The 23,553-nt window shown below is 36.2% G+C and overlaps 1 protein-coding gene across 2 annotated transcripts in view; it reads left to right on the forward strand.

Moving 5' to 3' along the window:
• The window catches only part of LOC129745445 (neuropeptide CCHamide-1 receptor-like), a 241,547-nt gene that overhangs the window by 171,763 nt on the left and 46,231 nt on the right, over positions 1 to 23,553 (forward strand). For both annotated transcript variants that reach the window (XM_055738530.1, XM_055738531.1), the window contains exons 3-5: positions 8,561 to 9,118; positions 17,112 to 17,338; positions 17,404 to 17,507. In XM_055738530.1, coding sequence (XP_055594505.1) covers positions 8,709 to 9,118; positions 17,112 to 17,338; positions 17,404 to 17,507 — 741 coding nt within the window. In that variant the 5' untranslated portion in view covers positions 8,561 to 8,708. The remainder of the gene's footprint in view (positions 1 to 8,560; positions 9,119 to 17,111; positions 17,339 to 17,403; positions 17,508 to 23,553) is intronic.

A 23,553-nucleotide genomic window follows, 5' to 3' on the forward strand; every position in this document is an offset into this window, starting at 1 on the left:
AAGTTGTTATTTCGTTCAGATAAATGATGCGTTTAATTTCACATTCGATAGAAATCTACGGGAAAGTTGTAAAATTCTCAGTACTCATGAAAAGGTTTTTCAATAACATTTCATTAGAAAAAATATAATCATTTTCCAAATATCAATGCACTTGGCAGCCCTGAAAACCCAAAAAAATCAAAACACGAACACCTGTGTATCGCTTTTCCACAGGGCGAATTTGTCGATATTAGTGCTGGAAAATCGCGTTTATCGTGCGCCCTTCTCAAAAATCGGTTCTGTTCTCCCATGGTTTGAGGGTAGGACTGAGGCCTTCTGCTAAGGTGGTGTTCGTGTAGAACTGTCAATATATCTTTATTAGGATATATTGACAGTTCTACACGAACACCACCTTAGCAGGAGGCCTCAGCCCTAACCTCAAACCATGAGCGATTTTTGAGAAATAAAGCAAAACTTTATATTATTTTTTGAAACAAAATAATTGAATGAATTTGATTTTTTTTTCTGAACATTTTTTTGAAAATATGAAACTATGGTATCTTATGATGCTTGAAAATAATTTATTGAGGCTAGTTATAATATCATACAAAAAATTTTCAAATAGTTAGCTAGTACTATTGAAAATCATTATTCACTCCAAAACTCCTAATAGAAATATGTAAAAGAACATTTACGTTATTGTTATTTTTAAATAAATTTTCGAAAATTAAAAATACAAAATTCTTTTGAAAATTTATAAGTATGAACATAAGGGAAAATAGTAAGAATTTTGTAATAAACTCTAAAAATTTCAAAATTATAAAATATCAATTTTTTCCAAGGCTCGCAAACAAACAGTTCTCCTGATGATACCGAAAAGCATTTAGACGCAAACGGGTTGTTGAATGTGAAAGAACAACTTTTTTTTCTATGTGTTGTTATAGTTATAGTGCTATTTTTATAGTCATTTAATGATACATTTTTGATATTAAAAAAATAAGGACATTTTTCAAAAGTAAGCTCGTAATGGACAAATGGATAGGAACCTAATAAATCGTTAACTTTGAAGAAAAAATTAAAATGGAAATAATGGGAGGGCCTAAGAGAATGTGTGTAGATAAAATTGCATTTGTATTTTGAAGCTTAAAATATTTAGCAATTGTTATGATTTTTGCCCCTAAATGTATGCAGCATCATTGTAATTTTTTTCGATTATAAATGTTTTTATAAGAAAACGTTGAAAAGCAAGGTAAATTGGAAAACTTGCAGGTGTATGAAGGTATGAAGGTGATTTGTACCCTTAATTATCAAGAAAATACGATAAAACCGTCAAAATAGAGACTGACAAATGTCACCCCAAAGCATCAAATCCTGAACAGGGACGAAATCGATTTTTAAATCAAATTTAAAACTTGTTAATAAATTTTTGCAACCATGATTTACGTTCATAGAAGTCCAGTACTGGTTTTAAAAATATGAAACATGCCACATTCTCCTTAAAAGATGAAATAATCGAAAAATATTGAAAAAAGTGATCAATCTTACCCCAGATTACGGTACATACATACATTTTCGTTTTTTCTGAGCTTTATCAATGGTTTTGAAGATCGTTTTTATTTTACGTTTGTTTAAAAACTTCTATTAAACGAAGAGTTGACGAGTAGCGCCAACCGAAGTTTTAGGCGACTGTTTATGCGAATGCGAATGCCCATGCACCGAACAATCTTATACAGTTCAAAATATATTTACGACAGAGTTGACAAACTGGCGTTGGGTAATCTAGCTGGTGTATTCGATTTTGATGTTTACTTTTCAATCTGCTGCTATTAACTCAGAAGACTCAAATTTAGCACCTTAACAACTGAGAGCAAGTTCACTGGTGTTGGGAAAAAGTGGTAGAAATTTTGACACTTACGGCACATTTTGAAAATTTTCCCATGCAAAAACATTTTCAAGATCTGTGGACTTCTAGGTTTTTTTACAACACGTGTTGTATTTTCGCATGCTGTTATGCAAAAATAGCAATATTTCTATCACATACGGCTGAAATAAAAACAGTGTTGTAAAAAATTACAACGGCTCAAGATCTTTAAAACATTTTTGCATGGTAAAATTTTCAAAATGTCAAAATTTCTACCACTTTTTTCCCAACACCAGTGAAGTTGCTCTGCACTAGACTGCACAAAAATGAAGAAAATTTGGATGCAGAGATTTAGCTATTCTTGGGCTCAAAGCTTAGTACCATTTTTTATCATTACATTGTAATCACATTAATTGCATTCTAACGAGACGCCCGTAAATAAGTTTGTATATCAAAGTTTTCGTAAATCGCTTATTTTCAGGAGGATATTAAATCACTTTCAAAAACTTTAACACGAAAATCTGGTGAGCAAATGTTTGTTTATGATTACCGATCCAAAGTTTAATCACTTTCATGTTTCTTTGGCAAATAAAAAACAAAACGTGGTTTACAAATTTCAATTTCTTCTTTTCATCAAATGAATTTTCGAATCTATTTTCGTAATAATTGAATCAACAAATTCTGTGATAGCGATAAGCGTACTCGATCCGGGTCTGAAACCGTACTGCAATTTATAAAGTATATTTTCCTGATTCAGGGAATGATCAATTCCATTATCGTTTGAAGTGTGCGTATAAACACGCTCTCCAACCACCGCACAGTGGGGAAAAAAGTGTACAAACCGCGAAGAAATTCAATATCTTCCGTCCTACATGACCCAAATCTATGAAATTATATTTTCCTTTTGTGAAAATTTTCGTAGAATCGATTGGACATAGTTTCAAACGCCGCACAAGCTTACGAACGGAGATATAGTGCCTTTTCAACCCCTTTTCCAGAAAAAACACTGATTTGAACCAGAGAATTTTGAACGAAAACAGACCTATCGTGTGTAATTTTTTCTGAGAAATCGAATGAAGGCTGTGTTGGCCACCGCACGCTTCAGAAAATGGAGTTATGGCTGTTTTTGCTCTCAATTCCCCTATATTTTTCAATTATTTCAGAAAAAAGCTTGTTTGGACTTGAACCGAATGGGTTGTATCCTGTGGAGTTTTTTCCGGTGAATCGAATGCAGGCTATTTGAGCCCCCGCACGCTTCGGAAAATGAACTTATGGCTGTTTCACCTTCAATTCCCCTCAATTTTTCAAATTGTTAAGAAAAAGCATGTTCGGACTTGAAAATTTTGAATCATTTGGGACGTATCTTGTGTGATTTTTTCCGAAGAATGCGATAATGGTTGTTTGAGCCACCGCACGTTTCGGAAATTGGACTTATGGCTGTTTTTACCCTCAATTCCCCTACATTTTTCAATGATTTCAGAAAAAAAGCATGTTCGTACTTAAAAATTTTGAACCAAATGGGTTGTATCCTGTGTAATTTTTTCCGAGGAATCCAACAAAGGCTGTTTGAGCCACCGCACGCTTTGAATAATGAAGTTATGGCTGTTTTTACCCTCAATTGCCCTACATTTTTCAAATACCTCAGAAAATGCATGCATGAGACTTAATAATTTTGAAACGAATGGGTTGTATTTTGTAAAAGGAATCAAATGATGGCTGTTTTACCTTCAATTCCCCTACAATTTCAAATTGTTAAGAAAACGCATGTTCGGACTTAAAATTGTGAATCTATTGGGACGTATCTTGTGTGATTTTTTCCGAGGAATCCAATGAAGGCTGTTTGAGCCACCGCACGCTTTGAATAATGAAGTTATGGCTGTTTTTACCCTCAATTCCCCTACATTTTTCAATGATTTGAGAAAAAAGCATGTTCGGACTTGAAAATTTTGTACCAAATGGGTTGTATTTTATGATTTCAGAAAAAAATGTAGGGGAATTTAGGGTAAAAACAGTCATAACTCCATTTTCCAAAGCGTCTGGTGGCTCAAACAGCCTTCGTTGGATTCCTCGGAAAAAATTACACAGGATACAACCCATTTGGTTCAAAATTTTCAAGTCCGAACATGCTTTTTTCTGAAATCATTGAAAAATGTAGGGGAAAAGAGGGTAAAAACAGACATAACTCCATTTTCCGAAACGTGCGGTGGCTCAAACAACCATTATTGAATTCCTCGGGAAAAATCACACAAGCAACGTCCCAAATCATAGGTCGGCAACCTGCGGCTCGCGAGCCGCATGCGGCTCTTTAGATGTATAACTGCGGCTCTTTAGCTCAATGTATGAAAAGTTTGAAAATCCTCGAAATTTTCTAGAGTAAACGGACGCAACATAAGTACCATCAGTTCAGATAATATTTTCCAGGATTCCATAAGAAACCAAAAAACTACTGTAGAACAAATTTACAGCATCTTGTCAGTTTGTAACCAAGTTGAGATTTAGAAATCAGTTTACGTTCTTCATAAAAGTCTGATATAGCATTTGGAAACCTGGAGAAATTTTTCTTCGCTGGCTTAGGAAGTTTTCCGTTGAATTTGATTTTCTGATTTAATCGGATATAAACCGAGAATTTTTTAATCGTCAAATGAAGTCCTTACTGTAAAGATCATGAAGTTGAGTTTTTTTTTATGCATTGAATATTTTAAAAATAAATTTGCTTTACCATCGTTCTGATTAAATATGAACATCAGATATCATCAGATGTTGATTTTAATTATGATTTAGAATACTGATAACAGTTGTTTTGTGCATTAAAATTTCTTTCTTAAAACATTTTGTTTTAAAATGTTCCAATTTGATTTCTAAGTCTTTATCAGAATTTTGGTTTTGGTTTGTTCAGCTTATTCCTACATCATCGGTAGAATCTATTCTGGACGATTCCTAAAATTCAAGATACACTGAAATACAGCAAATCTGTCAAGAATTAAAAGTATTTTAAAAATATTGTTTTGACTGTTTGAAATATTTGAAATTGTTTTGTTTTGAAATTTTGGAAAATGAGAATAAATTATTCACACAACGAATCTTATATCATTCTAATTGGTTAACATTTTCGGCCAGAAAACCGCCAACAAACTACTTTAATGTTCAACTATGCGCATAACAAACAAATGAACCTCTATGGATTTTACCGGATGTTCAAAACCAAAAAAAAATGTTAAGGCTTTTTTGTAGAATTTGAAGAAAAAATATTTGTGACAAACCCTGGTATAGTTTTTATTCATATTAATTTACATCTTGTAACATGCATTTTTATGATATAAAATTTTCAATGCTTCTTTTAAATATTTCAACAGAACACATCGAAAGTCTATTTTTTATCTGGGAAAAGGTGCACCAAAGTTTAAAATGATAAATTTTATCAGGTCACAATGGTAAATCGCCAAAATTTCAACGTTACTAAGCTTTACCCAATATGAAAATATATTGATCTAGAAGAAAGAAAATCGCTTCCGTTTGCCAATAAAACAACGAAAATCTGTGGCGTTGTGAAAAAGGATAATAAACTAAGTTGACATCAGGATGCAATGTATTTTAGCGATCACCATTATTTGTAGTAAGGATAAAATGAATTGCGGCTCTTTGAAACATGGACGTTTCCTTAATTTGCAATTTTTGGCTCTTCTGTCTCAAAAGGTTGCCGACCGCTGTCCCAAATGATTTAAAATTTTCAAGTCCGAACATGCTTTTTCTTAACAATTTGAAAAATTGAGGGGAATTGAAGGTAAAACAGCCATAAGTTCATTTTCCGAAGCGTGCGGGGGCTCAAACAGCCTGCATTCGATTCATCGGAAAAAACTCCACAAGATACAACCCATTCGGTTCAAGTCCGAACAAGCTTTTTTCTGAAATAATTGAAAAATATAGGGGAATTGAGGGCAAAAACAGCCATAACTCCATTTTCTGAAGCGTGCGGTGGCCAACACAGCCTTCATTTGATTCCTCAGGAAAAATTACACACGATAGGTCTGTTTTTGTTCAAAATTCTCTGGTTCAAATCAGTGTTTTTTCTGGAATGTTTACAAAATATAGGGGAGTTAGGGGTTAAAAAGGCACTATATCTCCGTTCGTAAGCTTGTGCGGCGTTTGAAACTATGTCCTATCGATTCTCCGAAAATTTTCACAAAAGGAAAATATAATTTCATAGATTTGGGTCATGTAGGACGAAAGATGTTAAATTTCTTCGCGGTTTGTACACTTTTTTCCCCATTGTGCATCGGGCTAGCTACATGCGATTTTCACCCTCCATAGAAAAAAGGGGCAAGTTGCAAAAAACTTGGTTTTAAATGAAAAATTAAATGAAAACGTTTGAAAATGTATAGTTTTTGATAGATTTGTGATGTCATAATGCATAAAGCACCAACTGCAGCAATTTGGGTTTTGTACGCATTAAATTTTACATTTTTTCTGTCAAAAATCTTTTAAAAAATAAACATAAAGTGGCTGTACACATTTAGGGGTAAAAAATACTATAAAAAATTGTACTAGCTGAATAGGATAGTATATAGGATAGTAAAAGCAATATAAGGTTTGAAGGTGATATAATTTGGCCAATCCGTCATACTGGGTAACGTTTTTACGGTATCAAAAAATGTAAAAATTAGTACATCTATTGCTCGATTTATAAATTTTCTATGAAAACAAAAAGTTTAAAAAACTATCTCACGATGTAAGAAACTATGTCATTGTTTTGTTATCGTTAAATACAACATCATTTCAAAATAAAAATTGAAGAAGTGTTGTGATAATCAAATGTTGTACTAACCCTGCTGTTGCATGATGCCCCGTTGTCGGTATTTCTTTCGAGAACATGATGGCTACCATCTTACAAATAAGGTAAGAACACTTTATATTGAACACCATCTTTGGGATTCAACGCATTTGTGGCCAATAAATAAAAGGTCTTACTAAAGCCACCAACCCACAGATAGAGTCATTTAAATATTCATGACAACATTTTGAAGTGAATCAACTTCTGAACTACTGGGACTGGGATGCTTAAGGTCAACATAATCACGGATATTCCAACGATTTGACAAGTATAGATTAAGGCGTTATTTGTATAAATAAGGGTACCAAAACTATTCAGAGTAAACAACTAGTTTTTCAAAAATTTTACGCAACGCCTGCTGTCAACATTTTACGGATTATTAATTATAAACATAGAGAAAATTTAATAAATTCAAACTTTCGATTCAACAAAACTCGAAAGTTTGTGTTTGCCATAAAAGAAGCGAGTTTCATACAGTTATAACTAAATTCTGTCACTTATGCAATTTTGTCATTATTAAACTCTGGTCAGCTAATGCGGAGCCGTTTTACAACTTTCCGCCTCTGGGGATGTCTCTAATAAATTTAACTTAGCACTTAGAAGCGGCAAAGCCCGGTTGTTTTATAGTTGTTTAGTTGGTATCCTTATCATGGGTAGTGCCGGGTGGTGTTTAATTTCAAGTTTTTTCCTCGTTTTCATCATCCATTCCACACTCGACGACTTGACCGTGTCTGGCTGGGGCCTTGAATGAAGCAGGTCGTTTAGCAAACTGGCACACATATAGGACACACGAACCGGATAAAGTTCCGGTAGCCTTCCCGGTGCCTGCTTCTTTGCACTTGTACAGTTGTCCTTTGTTAGTTCCCACTACTGATGGATGTTTGGTGTTAATAGAGGTTGGAGAAAAAAAAACTTTCCTTTGTTATGGTCATTTTAAGCATAACCTTTAAAATTAAACGGTTTGATAACAGTGAATTGCATTACGGAAGACAAAATGCTATAGCATGCAACCCACGGAACATGACACGGAAATGCTGGGTAACTTCCTACTAAGTAGGATTTTTTTAATCCTGAGTTGATTGCATAAAATTGATTCAGATAAATATCCATAATTCCTCGGTAGCTCGGTTGGTTTTTTCTTTCTGAACGCCACATCCATTAATTAAAAATTTGTCTGAAGAACACCTGCCTTGAATAGCGATAACATTTTCGCGTTAACACTCTAGATGAGCCAAACATATTATTACACTTGGCTCTTTTGTCAATTTTCTATTTTTTTCCTTTTTTTTCGAAAGTTGTTATTGAAAGGTTGATTACACTTTGATGAGAACTTTTAAGGTTGGAGATGAACTTAATTTGTATTGCTCAAGACTCAAGATATTCCATTGACATACTAGAATGTTCCACTTTTGTTGATGGTGTATACCATTTATCGCACATAAAGTGTGAAGTTTATTGCTCATCAACAAACAGAAACCGATCTGTAAACCGTTCCACGAAAAGGGTAGCTCGCTTATGGCTGGAGGCGAAAGCGTTTGATGTGATATGAAGAGAGGTGCTTCAGAAGAAGAATTGCGAATGATTTTCGGCTTTTATGCCCTGTCAGGAAAATTGTTACCGAGAAAGATAGTTTTTAAAGACCAATCAACCGATGATAAACTGAAACGAATGGCTACCGTCACATTTCAATTTGCGGCGTACTTAACAGGAAGCAGGGTTTTGTTATTATTGCTCTATTATTCAAATTGATATGGGATCCAATTCGATTGCCTGCTTATCATACCGAGCCATGCACAAATCTAAAATCAAACATTTTATGATTGTTTTAAAATGATTGACAAATCAATTATGGCCACATAAATCATAATCCATTTTTTCTTTTCTAATTCCAGACTTAATTGCCCGAATGTTCACCATGTTAATTCCGAAACGTGCATCCATCCTTCGAAAATAGTCATTTTAGTGTAACCCTGGAGCGGTAGTTAATTATATTTGCCCACGTCCGCGCTCTGGAAGTCTCCCACCCGCAACGCGAAAGCCATGCTAGATCCGGGCCTCAAAACGGAACTACCGCCAGTAATCCAAAGTTTTGCCACCACCTACAATGGCAGCGATAGTAGAGTGGTCTCTTCTTCCACAGCCCTCGGAGACTCTTCCTCCGATGAAGCGTACGGGAATGTGGTCTACCAGGAGTCGCGGTTTGGTGCGGGGGCGAATGGCCGGAGTGACTATAGCGAGCTGGCCCTACTGGAGACTCTCCTGCTCAACTATACGACCGAGCTTGTCAACGTTTCGACCACAGAGGTTCCCTACACGCCGTACGACCGGAGGCCAGAGACGTACATTGTGCCGTTCCTGTTCGCGCTCATCTTCGTCGTTGGCGTCCTGGGCAATGGGACGCTCATCATCGTCTTCCTGAGGCATCGGGCGATGCGAAACGTTCCCAACACGTAAGTTTGTTAACTAGCTTGGAACTTTGCAACCTGCCAGGCAGCCAGCCCAGGGTATTTATGTTCGTGATTATACTTTTCTTTAAACTTGTCACTCAATACTTCGGTCCGTGAGAAAAACACCTTCACAGCGATTTGTAAACAAATAGGTACTGAACTTTGATTTCCTGAAGCGACACCATAGAGTTGAAGGATTAACTCAACGGAAATAAAAAAAAATTACAAAGATTGATTACTAAACTTTGGCAAATGAATTTGAACAATGATAGAATGAAAATCAAGGAACAATTTCAGATAAATCCAATGATTTTGTTAAATAAGGATTGGATACCTAGCAAACCGGTTTTCAATCATTCCTTTAATTTGATAGAACCTGGCCGGAGAGTATGGGACGAAGGAGGTCCTACACTACGCTCTGGGTCTCTTTCTTTCTTTACGGATGGCTCAAAAATTTGAAATGTTGCTGGGGCGGGTATAACAGGTCCTGGTGTGAACATTTCAATTTCTATGGGTAATTGGGTGACAGTTTTTCAAGCCGGAATCTATGCAATATTAGAATGTGTGAACATTTGTTTAAAAAGGAAATATAGAAATGCAAATATATGCATTTTTTCAGATAGTCAAGCAGCTCTTAAATCACTCAGGTCCTACACATGTTCTTCAAAATTAGTGTGGGAATGTATCAATTGCCTGGAAAAACTAACTCAAAAAAATTCAGTTAATCTTTACTGGGTTCCTGGGCATTGCGGTATAGAGGGCAATGAAAAGGCTGACAGCTTGGCCAGAGAAGGGTCTTCTATTCCGCTTGAGGGACCAGAACCATTTTGCAGTATTTCCAAATGCTATTTTAAATTAGAAATGAAAAATAAAGAAAAATGTATGATTGCAAACAATTGGAAAAACTCTGTTGTAGGGCAACAGGCTAAAAGATTTATCCAACCAAGTATTAAAAAATCAGAAAAAGCTCTCAGCTTATCTAAGAAAGACCTTAAAATGTTTACAGGGCTCGTTACAGGTCACTGTGAATGCAGATATCACATGAATAAAATTGGCAGAATCAACTCTGACGTGTGTCGTTTCTGCAGTATGGAGAAGGAATCGTCAGAGCATCTTCTTTGCGAATGTCCTTCTCTTATATCGAAACGGATTAAAATAATCGGCTGTGGCATATTAGATCCCTCCGAAGTTTTTTCAATTGGTCCTAAAAAGGTGAACAGCTTCATAAGAGCGGTTATACCAGATTGGGAAAATGCTAAATCTCAAGATAGGGACACTATCTAAATATATAGAAGTGATCTTCCTTGACTTAGCATATATTAAAACAGGGGACATATTACAATAGATCAACTAACTGGTCGCAGTGATAGGTACCCAACAAGGAAAAAAAAAACTTTGGCGGTGGTTGAATGAATGGGTGAGAATTTATCCGGGGTAAAATTTTACCCAGGTTTACGATGATTTATAGTATCAAAACAGCGACCAAATTAAAGCATTTTTTAACCTTAAACGACATTTCCAGATAATGAATAAGCAGTTTATTCTAATGATGCTGTTTTTTTTTAATCCCTGAAAAAGCAATACAAAATTAGTAAGGTGCGAACAGTTAATGGTGTTCGTAAACTTTTTTTTAACGTTACAAAAACTTAATTGCAACATGAATCTCAATAGAAAGAATATTTCCTTTTAAGAGATCCATGTACATATTTGATATTTATAAACTTCCTACCTACCTACCTACCTAAGGTTTTGGCTCCGATTGACCGACGCATAGAGCTGAGATAAAAGATCTCCACTGCTGGCGGTCCGGAGCCAGCGTTTTTACATGCTGCCAGCCAAGGTTTGCGTCAATTGTGCAGATTTCAGCGGCTAGACTACGCCGCCACGAGCCTTAGAGCCGCCCAGATGTTTTCTTGGTTCAATCGATCGAATGCTTTTTCGAAATCAACGAACACCAGCAGAAGAGAGTCTTGGAATTCGTTGATTTGTTCCAGTATGATTCGTAGCGTTATGATGTGGTACACACATGATCGTCCGGATAGGAATCCAGCTTGTTGCCGTCGGAGTGCAGCGTCGATTTTATCCTGGATCCTGTTCAGGATCACTTTGCAGAGTATTTGGAGAGTTGTACAGATCAAAGCTATGCCACGCCGTCTCTTTTCTTAGTGACCTTTACAAGGATATCGTGCATTCAGTCGGCCGGAAATGTTGCAGTATCCCAGATATCAGCGAGAAGACGGTGCAACATTTGTGCTGACAAGACAGGGTCGACTTTCAGCATCTCAGCAGGAATGCAATCGATTCCAGGAGCTTTGTTGGATTTCAAGTCTTTGATTGCCGCTTCTATTTCAGCCAGCGAGGGCGCTTCCGAGTTGACGCCAATAATGCGACTTACTTGTTGCGCCTTAAGGTGCAGGTTCTGTTGGCCATCGGTATTTGTGAATCGGAAGAGTTGTTCAAAATGTTCAGTCCAACGCTTGAGCTGATTTGTTCGATCTGTCAGCAGCTGACCTGCTTGGTCTTTCAGCGGCATTCTTGTATTGGTTGTAACGGGTATAGGAAGTCGATGCATATTCGTCTACTTTTACGTGAAACAATTAGGTAAATTATTTCTCTCAACGTTAATTTTAAGCCCAATATAAATTTAACACTTATAAAATAACGTTTACAAACATGCCAGTTGAAATGTTGCCTTAATTAAAACAATTAAAGACAAGAACGAAACAAACACCCATTACCATTTGAAGAACCACCCCAAATGAAAAATCATCAATCATTGATAACACATCTGAGTGACCGACACAATTCTGGTGGCAAGCACGTGACTTTAGATGCTATCTTCTGTAGGCCACCGACCACTTTCTTATTTTGGCGTCAGGTGAATGACCTCTTTCGGGGGCTTTTGTGCACCTATTTTGGCAAAGCAAAAGTTGGGCTTCTGTTATTCGGTTCCAGAAGTGGAAGACGAGGACTACTCGAAGAATTCGCGAATTGGGATGTAGTTGTTTGACTTCGCGATAAGACTCGTTCGTATCGGGTAGTTCCGGTTGCGAAGTCAGGCTAGACCAGGTCGATCAGATGAAGATAGAGTTTCTAAGCTCACTTACGTCCGGTGATCAGAAGAGTTAGGGTCCAGTAGTTAGATGTACTTTTAATCGGATAGGTAAATTATATTGAAGTGCATGTGTGATTAGACTGAGTCGATTTAGGGTCATTTTGGAATTTCTCAAACCCTGGGGTCTAAAAAGTTTCGTCTTGGTCCAAAACTCATCCATGATTTTTTGCAGAATTTTGAAGTAACGTTTACAAGAGTAAATTTGAACTTTTAAGTTTGTATGGGAAAATTGAATATTTTGTACTGAAAAATCAACATCAATTTTGTTTCGTCTGTGAAACCGAGCCAGCTGATGGTTTTTATGCCAATTTATAAATTTCCTAAAGGAAACTTTCCGCTGAACAACTTTGTCGAAGATTGTAACTTTGTATCTTATTAGGCAAAAAAGTTATTGGCTATTAAACAGGGGTATGTCTTTTCACATTGATTAACAATAAATTCAATTGACATCACTGCTTGAGCCTCTCGAAGTGTTGCATGGAAAGTAGTCAGTAGTGCATTTAAATACTGCTTAGGTATGTGGAGAACCCAAATGGGACACAATCTCACCCAACCCGTCAAATATGTAACCCCGCCAATCAGCTACAGGTACGACGCATACGCACAGCATCCACCCCCCAGGCGACGGACGCCGAACCAGGTACGAATCCGCAGCGGGGACTCCACAACACCGACATCCCGCTGGGTTCACCAACTAAACATCCAGCCATATTGAAGCAGTGCACGGCATCCGCTTGGGCCACGATCGGCCGATGGCAGGCTGACTACCAGTTCATAGCCGTGCCAGCATTCGCTAAACAAGCCACCGCAGCCAAACCATCACCGGATTCGACCAATCCTACAGAAGGCCACGCTACAACCGCGAGTTTGCTAGGCGGAGATCAGCCTAACCAAAAAAGGTTCATACCACCCCGTTTTGTCTACCCGCATAGGCCTCAACCAACATACATCAGCCGGGAGGGCGATAAAAAGCTTAAACGGGGCAATCGAACGCGGCAGAACTCCTACTGAGTCCCGCCAACAGGTATTTCTTTTTTGCCAGGAATTTACCACATCGTGGCATTCTTCCCTCCGCCGCCAACAGCTAACAGTCAGAGTGAGTAGTCATAATCAGCCCACCCATGTTCTCTAGCGATAACTATACAATCTGCCATGATTTCGCAGCTTTAATCGTCTCTATTGAGCCGGATAAATGGAGTGTTTTTTCGCGCTTTTTGGCGGGAAAATCGGGTTTTTCGGACTGGCTTGCCGTTTAAAGTAGCCTTTTCACCACCCCCGAGGTGGAAAAGTCGAAAAACTAAACAAAATTAAATGATTTGTTCGACTCAAAATCACTTAGTAAAATTTGCTAGAAACCAAGCGTGTCCACCTAAATGCACTGCTAGTTAGAAGTTTTGAAAGAGGGAAAATTGGTTAGGCCTAACAGTAGAATGTAAAACCAACACAACACACATGAATCGACAATAAATCGAACAAATAATTTTAAGCAAATAGTGTATACTTAACGATGATAGTCTGATTGGGGTAACTGGAAAGGGAGTCACACGATGTTCGTTGTTTCGGGATTAATTTGCTTTGTTACTTTACTGCGGAGATTGGCCGCGAATCGATCCTTCTTTTCTGGTCCAGGTAACGGGTTTGGTCTTGATTCGAACCCCTAGCTTGCTTTAAAACGAACGACTAATTCCCATTTCCACGGATTTCTCCCGGGTTTTGTCTCGACTTCGGGGCGGCCCTTAGGGGTCGAAGTACGGATCCCTTTTAAAGTCCCTTCCGCTTCTTTCCCAAAATCTGGAATCAAAAGGAACTCGCGACCGAGTCTCATCAACTGGGCAAGATAAGAAAGGGTAGCCACCAGCTTAAAACCGGAAGCGTGTCGGGCCTCTCGTTATATAGTCTTTGCACCACTAAGGCGGCAAGAAATGTCTTAAAGTAATCGGATATCTCCATTGGAGGCGGCTCTTTCTCCCTCTCCGGCTAAGGAGTTTGTCCAGGCTCTCTTGCCTCGTCTACAAGCTGGTATAACTGCCTTTTCCACGTACATGCCTACTCAATTCCGACTTTCGCCTTTCTCCGATCATCGATCATCCTCCAGGTTTCATCCGACATCCATTCACTTCTTCTTCCACAAATTTTACCGAGAGTACCATGGCTCGTCGTGATAAAGCCATTCTGGATTTTAAACCTGTTCCGCTCCTGTTTGCTCTGTTCTGTCTGGTAGGTAGGTAGGTAGGTAGTAAGGTTTGAGAACTTCAAAAATGACCCCAAATCCACTCAGATTGATATGTTAATGCAGAATAAATATATGGATTTCTCCATATTACATACTTTCAAGTTCAAATTATAAGTGCGTTAGATAGGAATAATTTTAGATATTAGAACTTGAGTGATTAAATCGACTCAACCATTTTAAGTTAGTTCACTTGGTGATGTGCTAATTTTGATAAGGCTACGGATTTTTAATTACGCTGGAGTTTTTCATACCATCAATTCAGTCACAGGTCATGACACAAGGGTTACGTGTTCAGCTATCATATTGAAGGCTCAAGTTCAATTCTTCAAACAACCAAAATTTCAATTATAAATTTCTTTAAGAGTAAAGGCAATATGAAAATATTTATTTGAGGAATGTTTTAAATCAAATGTAAATATTAAATTGAACGCTTCATTTCAAATACTTTTTATTGTGGTCTGATTTGAATGCTGAGCAGCCTTCTACCGAGTTTCAGCTATCGTGACTCGAAGTTTTCGATAAGAATTGAGGCCTTGAGCTGATTAAAATGCTATTAAATATTGATGCTTAATTCAAGGCTGACAAATTTCAAGTGACCGTTCTATGGAACTTTTGATTACTTGAGCATTTCATGAAAGTTCTGGTTTCCCTCAAGAGTAGGTAGAGAGGTTAAAAACGCTACCTATCAAGTCGGTCTAGATGTTATTGGCATGCAATGAAAAACTGTCTTTAGGTTGGTGCAGGAATCAATATTTTGCACAAACAGAATATCAGAATCTCCGGAAAAAATAGAAAAAAATACTTCAAAAGTTCGAAAGATCGAATCGAAAACAAACCGATTTAATCGATTTTTCCAAGGCTAAAGAATCGATCCAAAAAATCAAAAATGAGGCATTATATGAACTTTTCCTCTAAAACATACCCACACGCTCTTTTATTTTAACTCAAAATTAAGTACGACCGAGGTTCAAACCATAGTTCGATTCTATGAACTTAAAGTTAAGTACCTACCCTTTTTCCTCCTTGCGATGGTTCAAAATGGGGTTCGAACTGCGAACTCAAAATTGATCATTTTTTTTCCTTCGGCGAGGGAGCAAAGCTGAGTTCGATCTTATGAACTAAAAATTGAACTCTCTTTGTTGGACTGAAAACACTTAGCGAGTTCAGTTCGAACCGGAGCAGCAACAAACGAACACGTCGCAAAATTTTGTCGTTCCGGAACAATTACCGGAAGACTATGTCACCGTGTCAGTGTAAAATTCTGTCCGTCATTCTCATCATACGGTGAGCGGCTTGGAATGTCCGGAAATTTCCGGATGTTGTTTACTTCCCGTAGGAAGTAACATCCAGAAGTTTTCTTTGACCGGGAGTGTCAAAACTTTCCACCGCTCTGTAATTGCAATGCAATGTACCGGGACAGCAACATCCGGGTACAACAAATTTTAATCATCCTTTAATTCCATGAAAAAAGCTACCCTCGAAAAAAAAAGGATAAATTCGAGTTCGGCTGCCGAACTTAGTATTGAGTATGCATATCAGAACTTAGTTTTGCTATTGCCTAGACAAACTCAAAGATGAGGGATGCCACTGAAGTGCTGTTTTGAACCAAAACTACTTAAATTTGAGTTTAAAAAAAGAACGTGCATAAAAATAATTTCTTTGCGAGTTCAGTACGTATTCATATTATATTTGGCGTAATTTGAAAACTTATGAGACAAATAAAGCAAAATCTTAAGCCATTTAGATACCAAATAAGATTTTAAAGTAGTTCGTGAGCACTTCTTGCATTGGATTGGGGATAGGGCTGAATGTCCATATCATTAAAACATACATTTTGAGATAATTGTAAACTAAATTAAGCTTACAAAAACAGAGTAAAAGTTTCAGATCTTGAAAAATAAATTTAGAGATAATTTTAAAGAAAATAATCATCTTTGTACTGAAATTCAAAACTCCAGCTGCAGTTCTCTATTTAAAGAGTTTGCTTCTAATTATGTTGAAATTTGGTTTGGAATGCTGTCTAAGAAATAAACCTAAATATCACTTATTTTAATTTTATATATTTTTGGAAGGTGTAGCAAAGCACGCCGGCTCAGCTAGTCTTATTATATGAAACAGTGATATATTATTGTCCTCAAGATAAAATAATTATTCTAGTCAAGAAAAAAACACAACTCTCTGAAACCAAAGAGAATCTTATTAGCGCACTAGCCAAACCTAGTTGAGCATTAATCTTCTTGCGATTTATCGTCATGTTAGCGTGTGACACCACATCCCAGTTTCATCTTGATTTGCCGACTCCAATTACACGTTTATCTTTGACCAGAATCATGTGGACAGGGCAATGCAATTTCCTATGGTACAATTTTATCTAGGCACTGTTACAGTACAGTATTATGTATCTACTAGTGGCGCAAAGCGTTGTAACGATAAATAGAGCCAATTATCCGATAAACAAGTATACCGCGAAATCTCAACGCGATATAGCTGATGAGATGAGAGAAAATAGTAGTACAAAATCATGATGGCGCCACCAGTCTTCAACCGCTAAGCTGTGGCTAACTAACCGGATTGAAACCGCAATACTTTCTAACACCATAAATTAGTGCTATTGTTGATTCACCGAAAACATTCTTCCTCCTTTTCAGCTACATTCTGTCATTAGCATTGGCGGACTTGCTCCTGATCGTGACTACGGTTCCTTTCACGTCCATCGTCTACACCCTGGATTCGTGGCCTTGGGGCAGCCTGCTCTGCACTTCGTCCGAGTTTATCAAGGATGTGTCCATCGGGGTGTCGGTTTTCACTCTGACTGCCCTATCCGGGGACCGATTCTTTGCCATCGTCGACCCACTGAGGAAATTTCACGCACACGGTTTGTCCTTCGGTTGCACTTTTGCCAGGCTACATTTTGTGTATTAAGCGAAGATCCTTTTCTAGGCGGCGGGCGAAAGGCGACAAGAATGACCATCACCATTGCCGTGCTGATATGGGTGTTGGCGATAGTTTTTGCCATTCCGGCCATCCTTGGGACGCATATCAGGGTAAGAGCTTTGGAGTGGGGGAGCACAATACTGATGTGCACTGTAGTTGTTTATTTGCATGCGGATGAAAGCATTTCGAACAGCGGCGGTTCACAAACCCTAAACCATTCCTATTGTTGTTGAGAAGAGAAATTGAAAAAAAAATTATCAATGTCTGTTGCAAATTGGTTATCTACTTTATGAAAGGCTATATGCTATATGTTATGGCTTAGAACTTTATTCTGCAGATTGCTGAATGGAATTATAAAATATTCACTATTCAGCTACAATTGATGCTCCTAGAATCATAAGGAAATATGTGCCAAAATAATAGTTTCGAGAAAACGTGCTTGGAAGTTGTCAAAGTGCTCAATTTTTCATATTTGCTTTGAATTCGAGCAGTTTTAAATCAATCGAAAAAAATTAGAAAATAAAAAAATCTGAGTTTTGCAAAAGATATAGATTAATATTAGAAGAACTGATGGGTAAACTTAACTTGAAATCAATGTTTTTGATTTCTCCTTATGATTCTGATAAAGCTTATTTCTTTTTGAAATGGGACACTTTCTTTTGCTAATAGCAGACATTCAAAATTTTGACCGCATTTTGCTGTCTGTAAAAAGAACTAAATGCTAATAAAGAGCAACGTTTTTCTCAAATTTCGGTTGAACTTGATTTTTTTTGGAAAAAATAGAAAGTATACAAGCATTTAAAATGATAGAAAAAATGTAGCCGAGTGACAGTTTTTCGTGCAACTAGCATAGGTATGCGTTCTGATTCTACGCAAAAATGTCACACGATGCTCTTTTAGCTCTAATTTTCCGTTTGTTGTAGACAATGTAATTTTTTTTGCAGAAAACTTCGTAAAATAATGAACTTGAATTGTTCACCGCGAAAAAACTGTCGATGCATTTTTAGTTAGAGATAATAATTAGGAATATGGCTGAAATTTCCATCGCAATTTTCACGTTTGCACGTTTTTCATATGGGACAATTTTGCTTGGAACGGCAGTGAAGTTGTGATAGAAAAAAATTATTTAAAAAAATGCATTTTTCAGAGATTGTTTTTATCTACAGTTTTAGATTCGATGGTGACATTTAAAAAAAACTTATGATTTTCTATGGACTGGAAAATATAATTTCAAACAAAGATTTCAAGAGGTTGTTTATCCAAATCGGTAGAAAATTGAAGTAGTTATGGTTATTTTACTGTTTTAGTAGAATTTGCATTTTTGAATAATTTTACGAACCGCAGTGTACTATCCTTAACCCTTTCCTTCCCACGAGGTTTTTCACGTTTTAAAAATAGAAATATTGCTTTACAGCTGAAGTTCTAGAACAAAAGATGCATAATTTAAGCCTACTTTAATGATCAATTTGATAAATTTGGGTTTTGAGGTGGATCATATGTGCTCCATTGGGAAGATAACAACACATAGGGCGCAAATGAAAAGCAGGAAATAATTGTAAAAAAATATGGAATTTCATCACTTCATTGATCACAAACTAAAACGATCCTATTTGATAAAAAACTTCTTTGGTATACACATCCCTCGAAAGTCTATTTATTGAAATATTTGAAATTTTCATTTTTGCCTTGAACAATGGCCGCCATGACACTTTGCGCAAGGAAAACAAAAAATGCCGTTTTTCGAGCAAATCACGAGTTTTTACAAATATTTCGAGACATGTGGTCATTTAAGCAGATGAAATAACTATCCTGAAGCGATTTTTTTGTTGACGAAATGATTTTCACGAGTTTTGATAAGAAGCTTCACAAACAGAAAAGTACGTTTTGTTCCCAGTGTATCACCAGTGATCCACTTTACTTACTCAATAATTTATATGTTTTAGTTAAAATCTAAGTAAACCATCAATTGATTTTGCTTGCATAAGTAACCTTCTGCACCTCAGTATTTTTATTTGAAGGAAATTATGAAAACTTGTCAAGTTATTGAACAACAAATGATGACTTGATTTAAATTCGAAAAAAAATCGACTTTTTTGCAGCTTTTGAGCTGCCAAGCAAAACCTAGCAGATCGATTTTCTTCAAATTTTGTGCAATGGTTCTTCACTCATATCTACACATTCAGTGAAAAAATGGTGTTGATCCAAAGCGCCCAGTTCAAATGCGAGCTGTGCAAAGTTGTGGATCACCTGTGCTACCATGGGAAGGAAAGGGTTAAACATGATAAATCTCACTTGCTCCAAGCTAAAATTGATCATTAACTTACCAGAAGGTTACTTGCAAATTTTAGTAAGATCTGACCATGGCACAATGGGCAAAAGTGTTATTTGCTATTGTTATTATGTTTTGGACTCTTTTGTAAATTTTGAAAATTTTGTATGAAAATGGCTATTTTGACTAGTTTTAGATATACTCATACAAAAAGTGTTTTAAAACAACGAATATAGTAGGATTATTATTATTTTTATTATAATTTATTCGAGACCTTTCAACCACCCGGGTCATTCGGGTCTAAATATAAAGTCTGCTTCATTTAATATTGGAACAAATTCTTTTGCTCATTGTGGCGCTCCTAGTGGACGGATTTGGAAACTTTTTTCACCCACGTGTCGGGAAATTCATTACCTTTCACCATGTATTTATGTCATAACACCAAACGATAGCATTTTGTAAACAACCGCCATGGAAGCCGAACGGAGAGATCAAATTGTGCACAGTTTTCTTGAAAATCCATTGTTGTCGGCATCGAAGCTAGCTAAACAGCTTAAAATGCCCAGAAATACCGTATGGCGTGTTATCAAGCAGTACAAGGAAACATTGACGACGGCTCGGAAGCCGCATTCGAAGCGTCGGAGTGGAACTGTCGACCGGAAACTGCGTGGGAAAGTCATCAAGGCCGTCAAGAGGAATCCCAATCTTTCAGACCGCGATTTGGCCAATAAGTTCCAGGCCGCTCACAGTACGGTGCGACGAATTCGTCTCCGGGAAGGAATAAGGTCATTCCGAGCCAGCAAACAGCCAAATCGGACGCTGAAGCAGAACAATGTGGCCAGAATCCGTGCTCGAAAGCTGTACGACCAAGTGCTGACCAAGTTCGACGGATGTAAAGTCTGCTTCATTTAATATGGGAACACAAACAATTGCGTGTAGTTCAGTCATTTATTAACGAATTCATAATTTGTTTTTCATACAAATGTAGCATTTTCTTTACTCTTTCATAAAAAAAAATTGAAAAAATTATTCATTGCTGTTTCGAAGAAATTCTCGTACTCGTACTCGTATGAAAACTGTGCACAATTTGATCTCTCCGTTCGGCTTCTATGGCGGTTGTTTACAAAATGCTATCGTTTGGTGTTATGACATAAATACATGGTGAAAGGTTATGAATTTCCCGACACGTGGTTGAAAAAAGTTTCCAAATCCGTCCACTAGGAGCGCCACAATGAGCAAAAGAATTTGTTCCAATATTAAATGAAGCAGACTTTAGTAGGATGATTGGTGTTATTTTCGACCCCACTTTTTCTTTTCTTTTGAAAGCCGTTTATTGGACAAATTGATAATTGATGATAATAATTATCAAAACATTTCATGAAACTCAAGAGTAAAATGTGTGAAATGATTGATTAATCATGAGAAAAAAAATATTTTTTTGACAAATCAGCAACAACTTTATTGAATTTATACTCATTAATGGGTAAACATTACCCATAGTCATGATATTTTCCGCTTTATTAGACTATAACTTTAAAAACGGTGCTTTAGGGTGCCTGGAAACTTTTTCATTGTGATCTAGTTTTAAGTCCATAAAAAAACTAGATCTTAAAAGTGAAAAGAGTATGGAGCAATGCGGGGTTATTTTTTGGCAAGGCTTTAATGTTTTTGGCTTTTGGAAAAAATGTTTATTTACTCATTTTGATCATAGATCTATTAAGTGTGTAAAATTTTGACCGGTTAATATGAAAGCTTTTAATAAAATGTTACCAGCACAATTGAATATGCTGATCGACGTTGTAAGCATACTTAGCATAAAAACTGTTTCTTAAAACAAAATTTGTTTAACAAATCGAGCCTAAGTAATACAATCAAATGTGTTCAGTACAAGAATCTGGTGATTAGGAGAGTTCATAGATTTCAAAACATATTTTATTTTACGGCTTGAAGCTGGAATATCAAATATGATATTAAATTTGTAACAAATTTGCAAAAAAAAAAAACTAACAAAAGAAATCAAAATCAATACATCTAGGGTAGCATAAGGTTGCCAGATTTTTTTTCAGCACGTATCCGGGACGGACAAATCCGGACTATTTTATCTAAAAACCTGGGAGAATTTGAGCATTTTATTTGAAAAGTTTCGTCCAAAATCCGGGAAATATCCGGAATTTTTTTAAAAACCTAGGAAATAATCATCAAAAATTCAAAAAAAGAATTTTTTTATCAATTCTTTTTAGCGGATTTGAAATCGCATTTTAGGCATCCGAAAAACCTTTCATAAATATTTTTATAAAACTTGGTCAAGAAATTTCGTTTTAGATGCATTAATAAAATATTTTTACAACTGAATTTCTTTTTTTTTAGTTTTATTTGAGAATGAGAATGAGAATAAACCTTGGCAAAATACGGACTTTTCCAATGAAAATCAGGTAAATTTTACATTTAATATTTGGGCAAACCAGGATAAACCGAGCAACTGGCAACCTGCGGGAAGCAGCACTAGAAGTTGAACAGGTACCAGATATACGACTGAAGTAAAACCCGCAAAAAAAATAAAACAATCCTATTGATTAGATAAAAAAAAACAGAACAGTCCAGATTGTACTACACAAAAAAAAAATTTGACTACTATTTGACACTGAAAACTGCAACTTTTAAAATAAATCAGCTGTAATTAACAAAACCTGTTATTTTAAATTGTTTTCCTTGAAAGTTAACGGAGATTCATTTATTATTGCAGCAAATGTCCTGTAAAAAAGTTGTACACTTAAAATTAAATGTCACGTAATCATGTTTTCGACCTGTAAAATTACGGTGAATGTCCTGCTCCTTTTTGTTACAGAACATTTGCGTAATTTTACAGGAAATAATTTTTGCTGTGTATTGTTCGTCAACCATACTTAAATCACTGCTAAAATTGTAAATGTAACTGTAAATAGCGGTCATAGATTCCATTTAGGGGTTTGGAGAAATCGAAAGTCATAGTCTTCTGCAATCAACCAAAAGAAACTTTTCCAGCATTTTTCTGGCAGTAGAAGCTCCTGAATATTGAATAAGCATGATGAGGAACAGTTTCCATAAAAAATTGCCACAATTTGAAGCCTTTTGAACTAGGTAATCAACAATCTTTTGTTTCTTTGTTAGTTTTGATAGTGATTTTTTGCACTATGCTGACCTGTCATTCAACACGATTTGAAATGTTTCCAATTAACATTTCACGAGATATGACGTTTACACTATTTTATATAAAAAAAAATACAAATCATTTTCCTCGTTATTTTTAATTGAAAAATTGCCTTATTGGATCTCAAATTTTTATAGTTTAAATTCTGTAGACGTTATTTTGTTAAAAAAGTATCTAACCCTTTAAAATACCTTTTTTTTTGCTGAAAAATTCACAGAAATTTAGTTTTGTGATTACGTAATCCGGAGTAATATTGATCACTTTTTTCAACATGTTTCGATTTTTTTTTTCTGTTAATGGGAATGTGAAATATTTTATATTTTTAAAACCAGGACTCCTATGAACGTAAAAGATGGATGCAGAAATTTTTAACACCTCTTTAAATTTGATTTAAAAATAGTTTTTGTCTCTGTTCAGGATTGGATGCTTTGGGGTGACATTGATCAGTCTCTATTTTGACGGTTTTAACGAATTTTCTTGATCATAAAGGATACAAAACACCTTCATAATATTTACAAATGCTAGTTTATTCATTTTACCTTGATTTTTAGCGATTTATTTTTAAAATATTTATAATCGAAAAAAGAACCATGATGCTGCCTACATTCAGGGACAAAAATAATTATAATTGCTAAATAGTTTGAGCTTCAAAATACAAATGAAATTTTACCTTCACACATTCCCCTAGGCCCTCTCCTTA

The sequence above is a fragment of the Uranotaenia lowii genome, chromosome 2 (genome assembly GCF_029784155.1).
Source record: "Uranotaenia lowii strain MFRU-FL chromosome 2, ASM2978415v1, whole genome shotgun sequence".
Taxonomy (NCBI): domain Eukaryota; kingdom Metazoa; phylum Arthropoda; class Insecta; order Diptera; family Culicidae; genus Uranotaenia; species Uranotaenia lowii.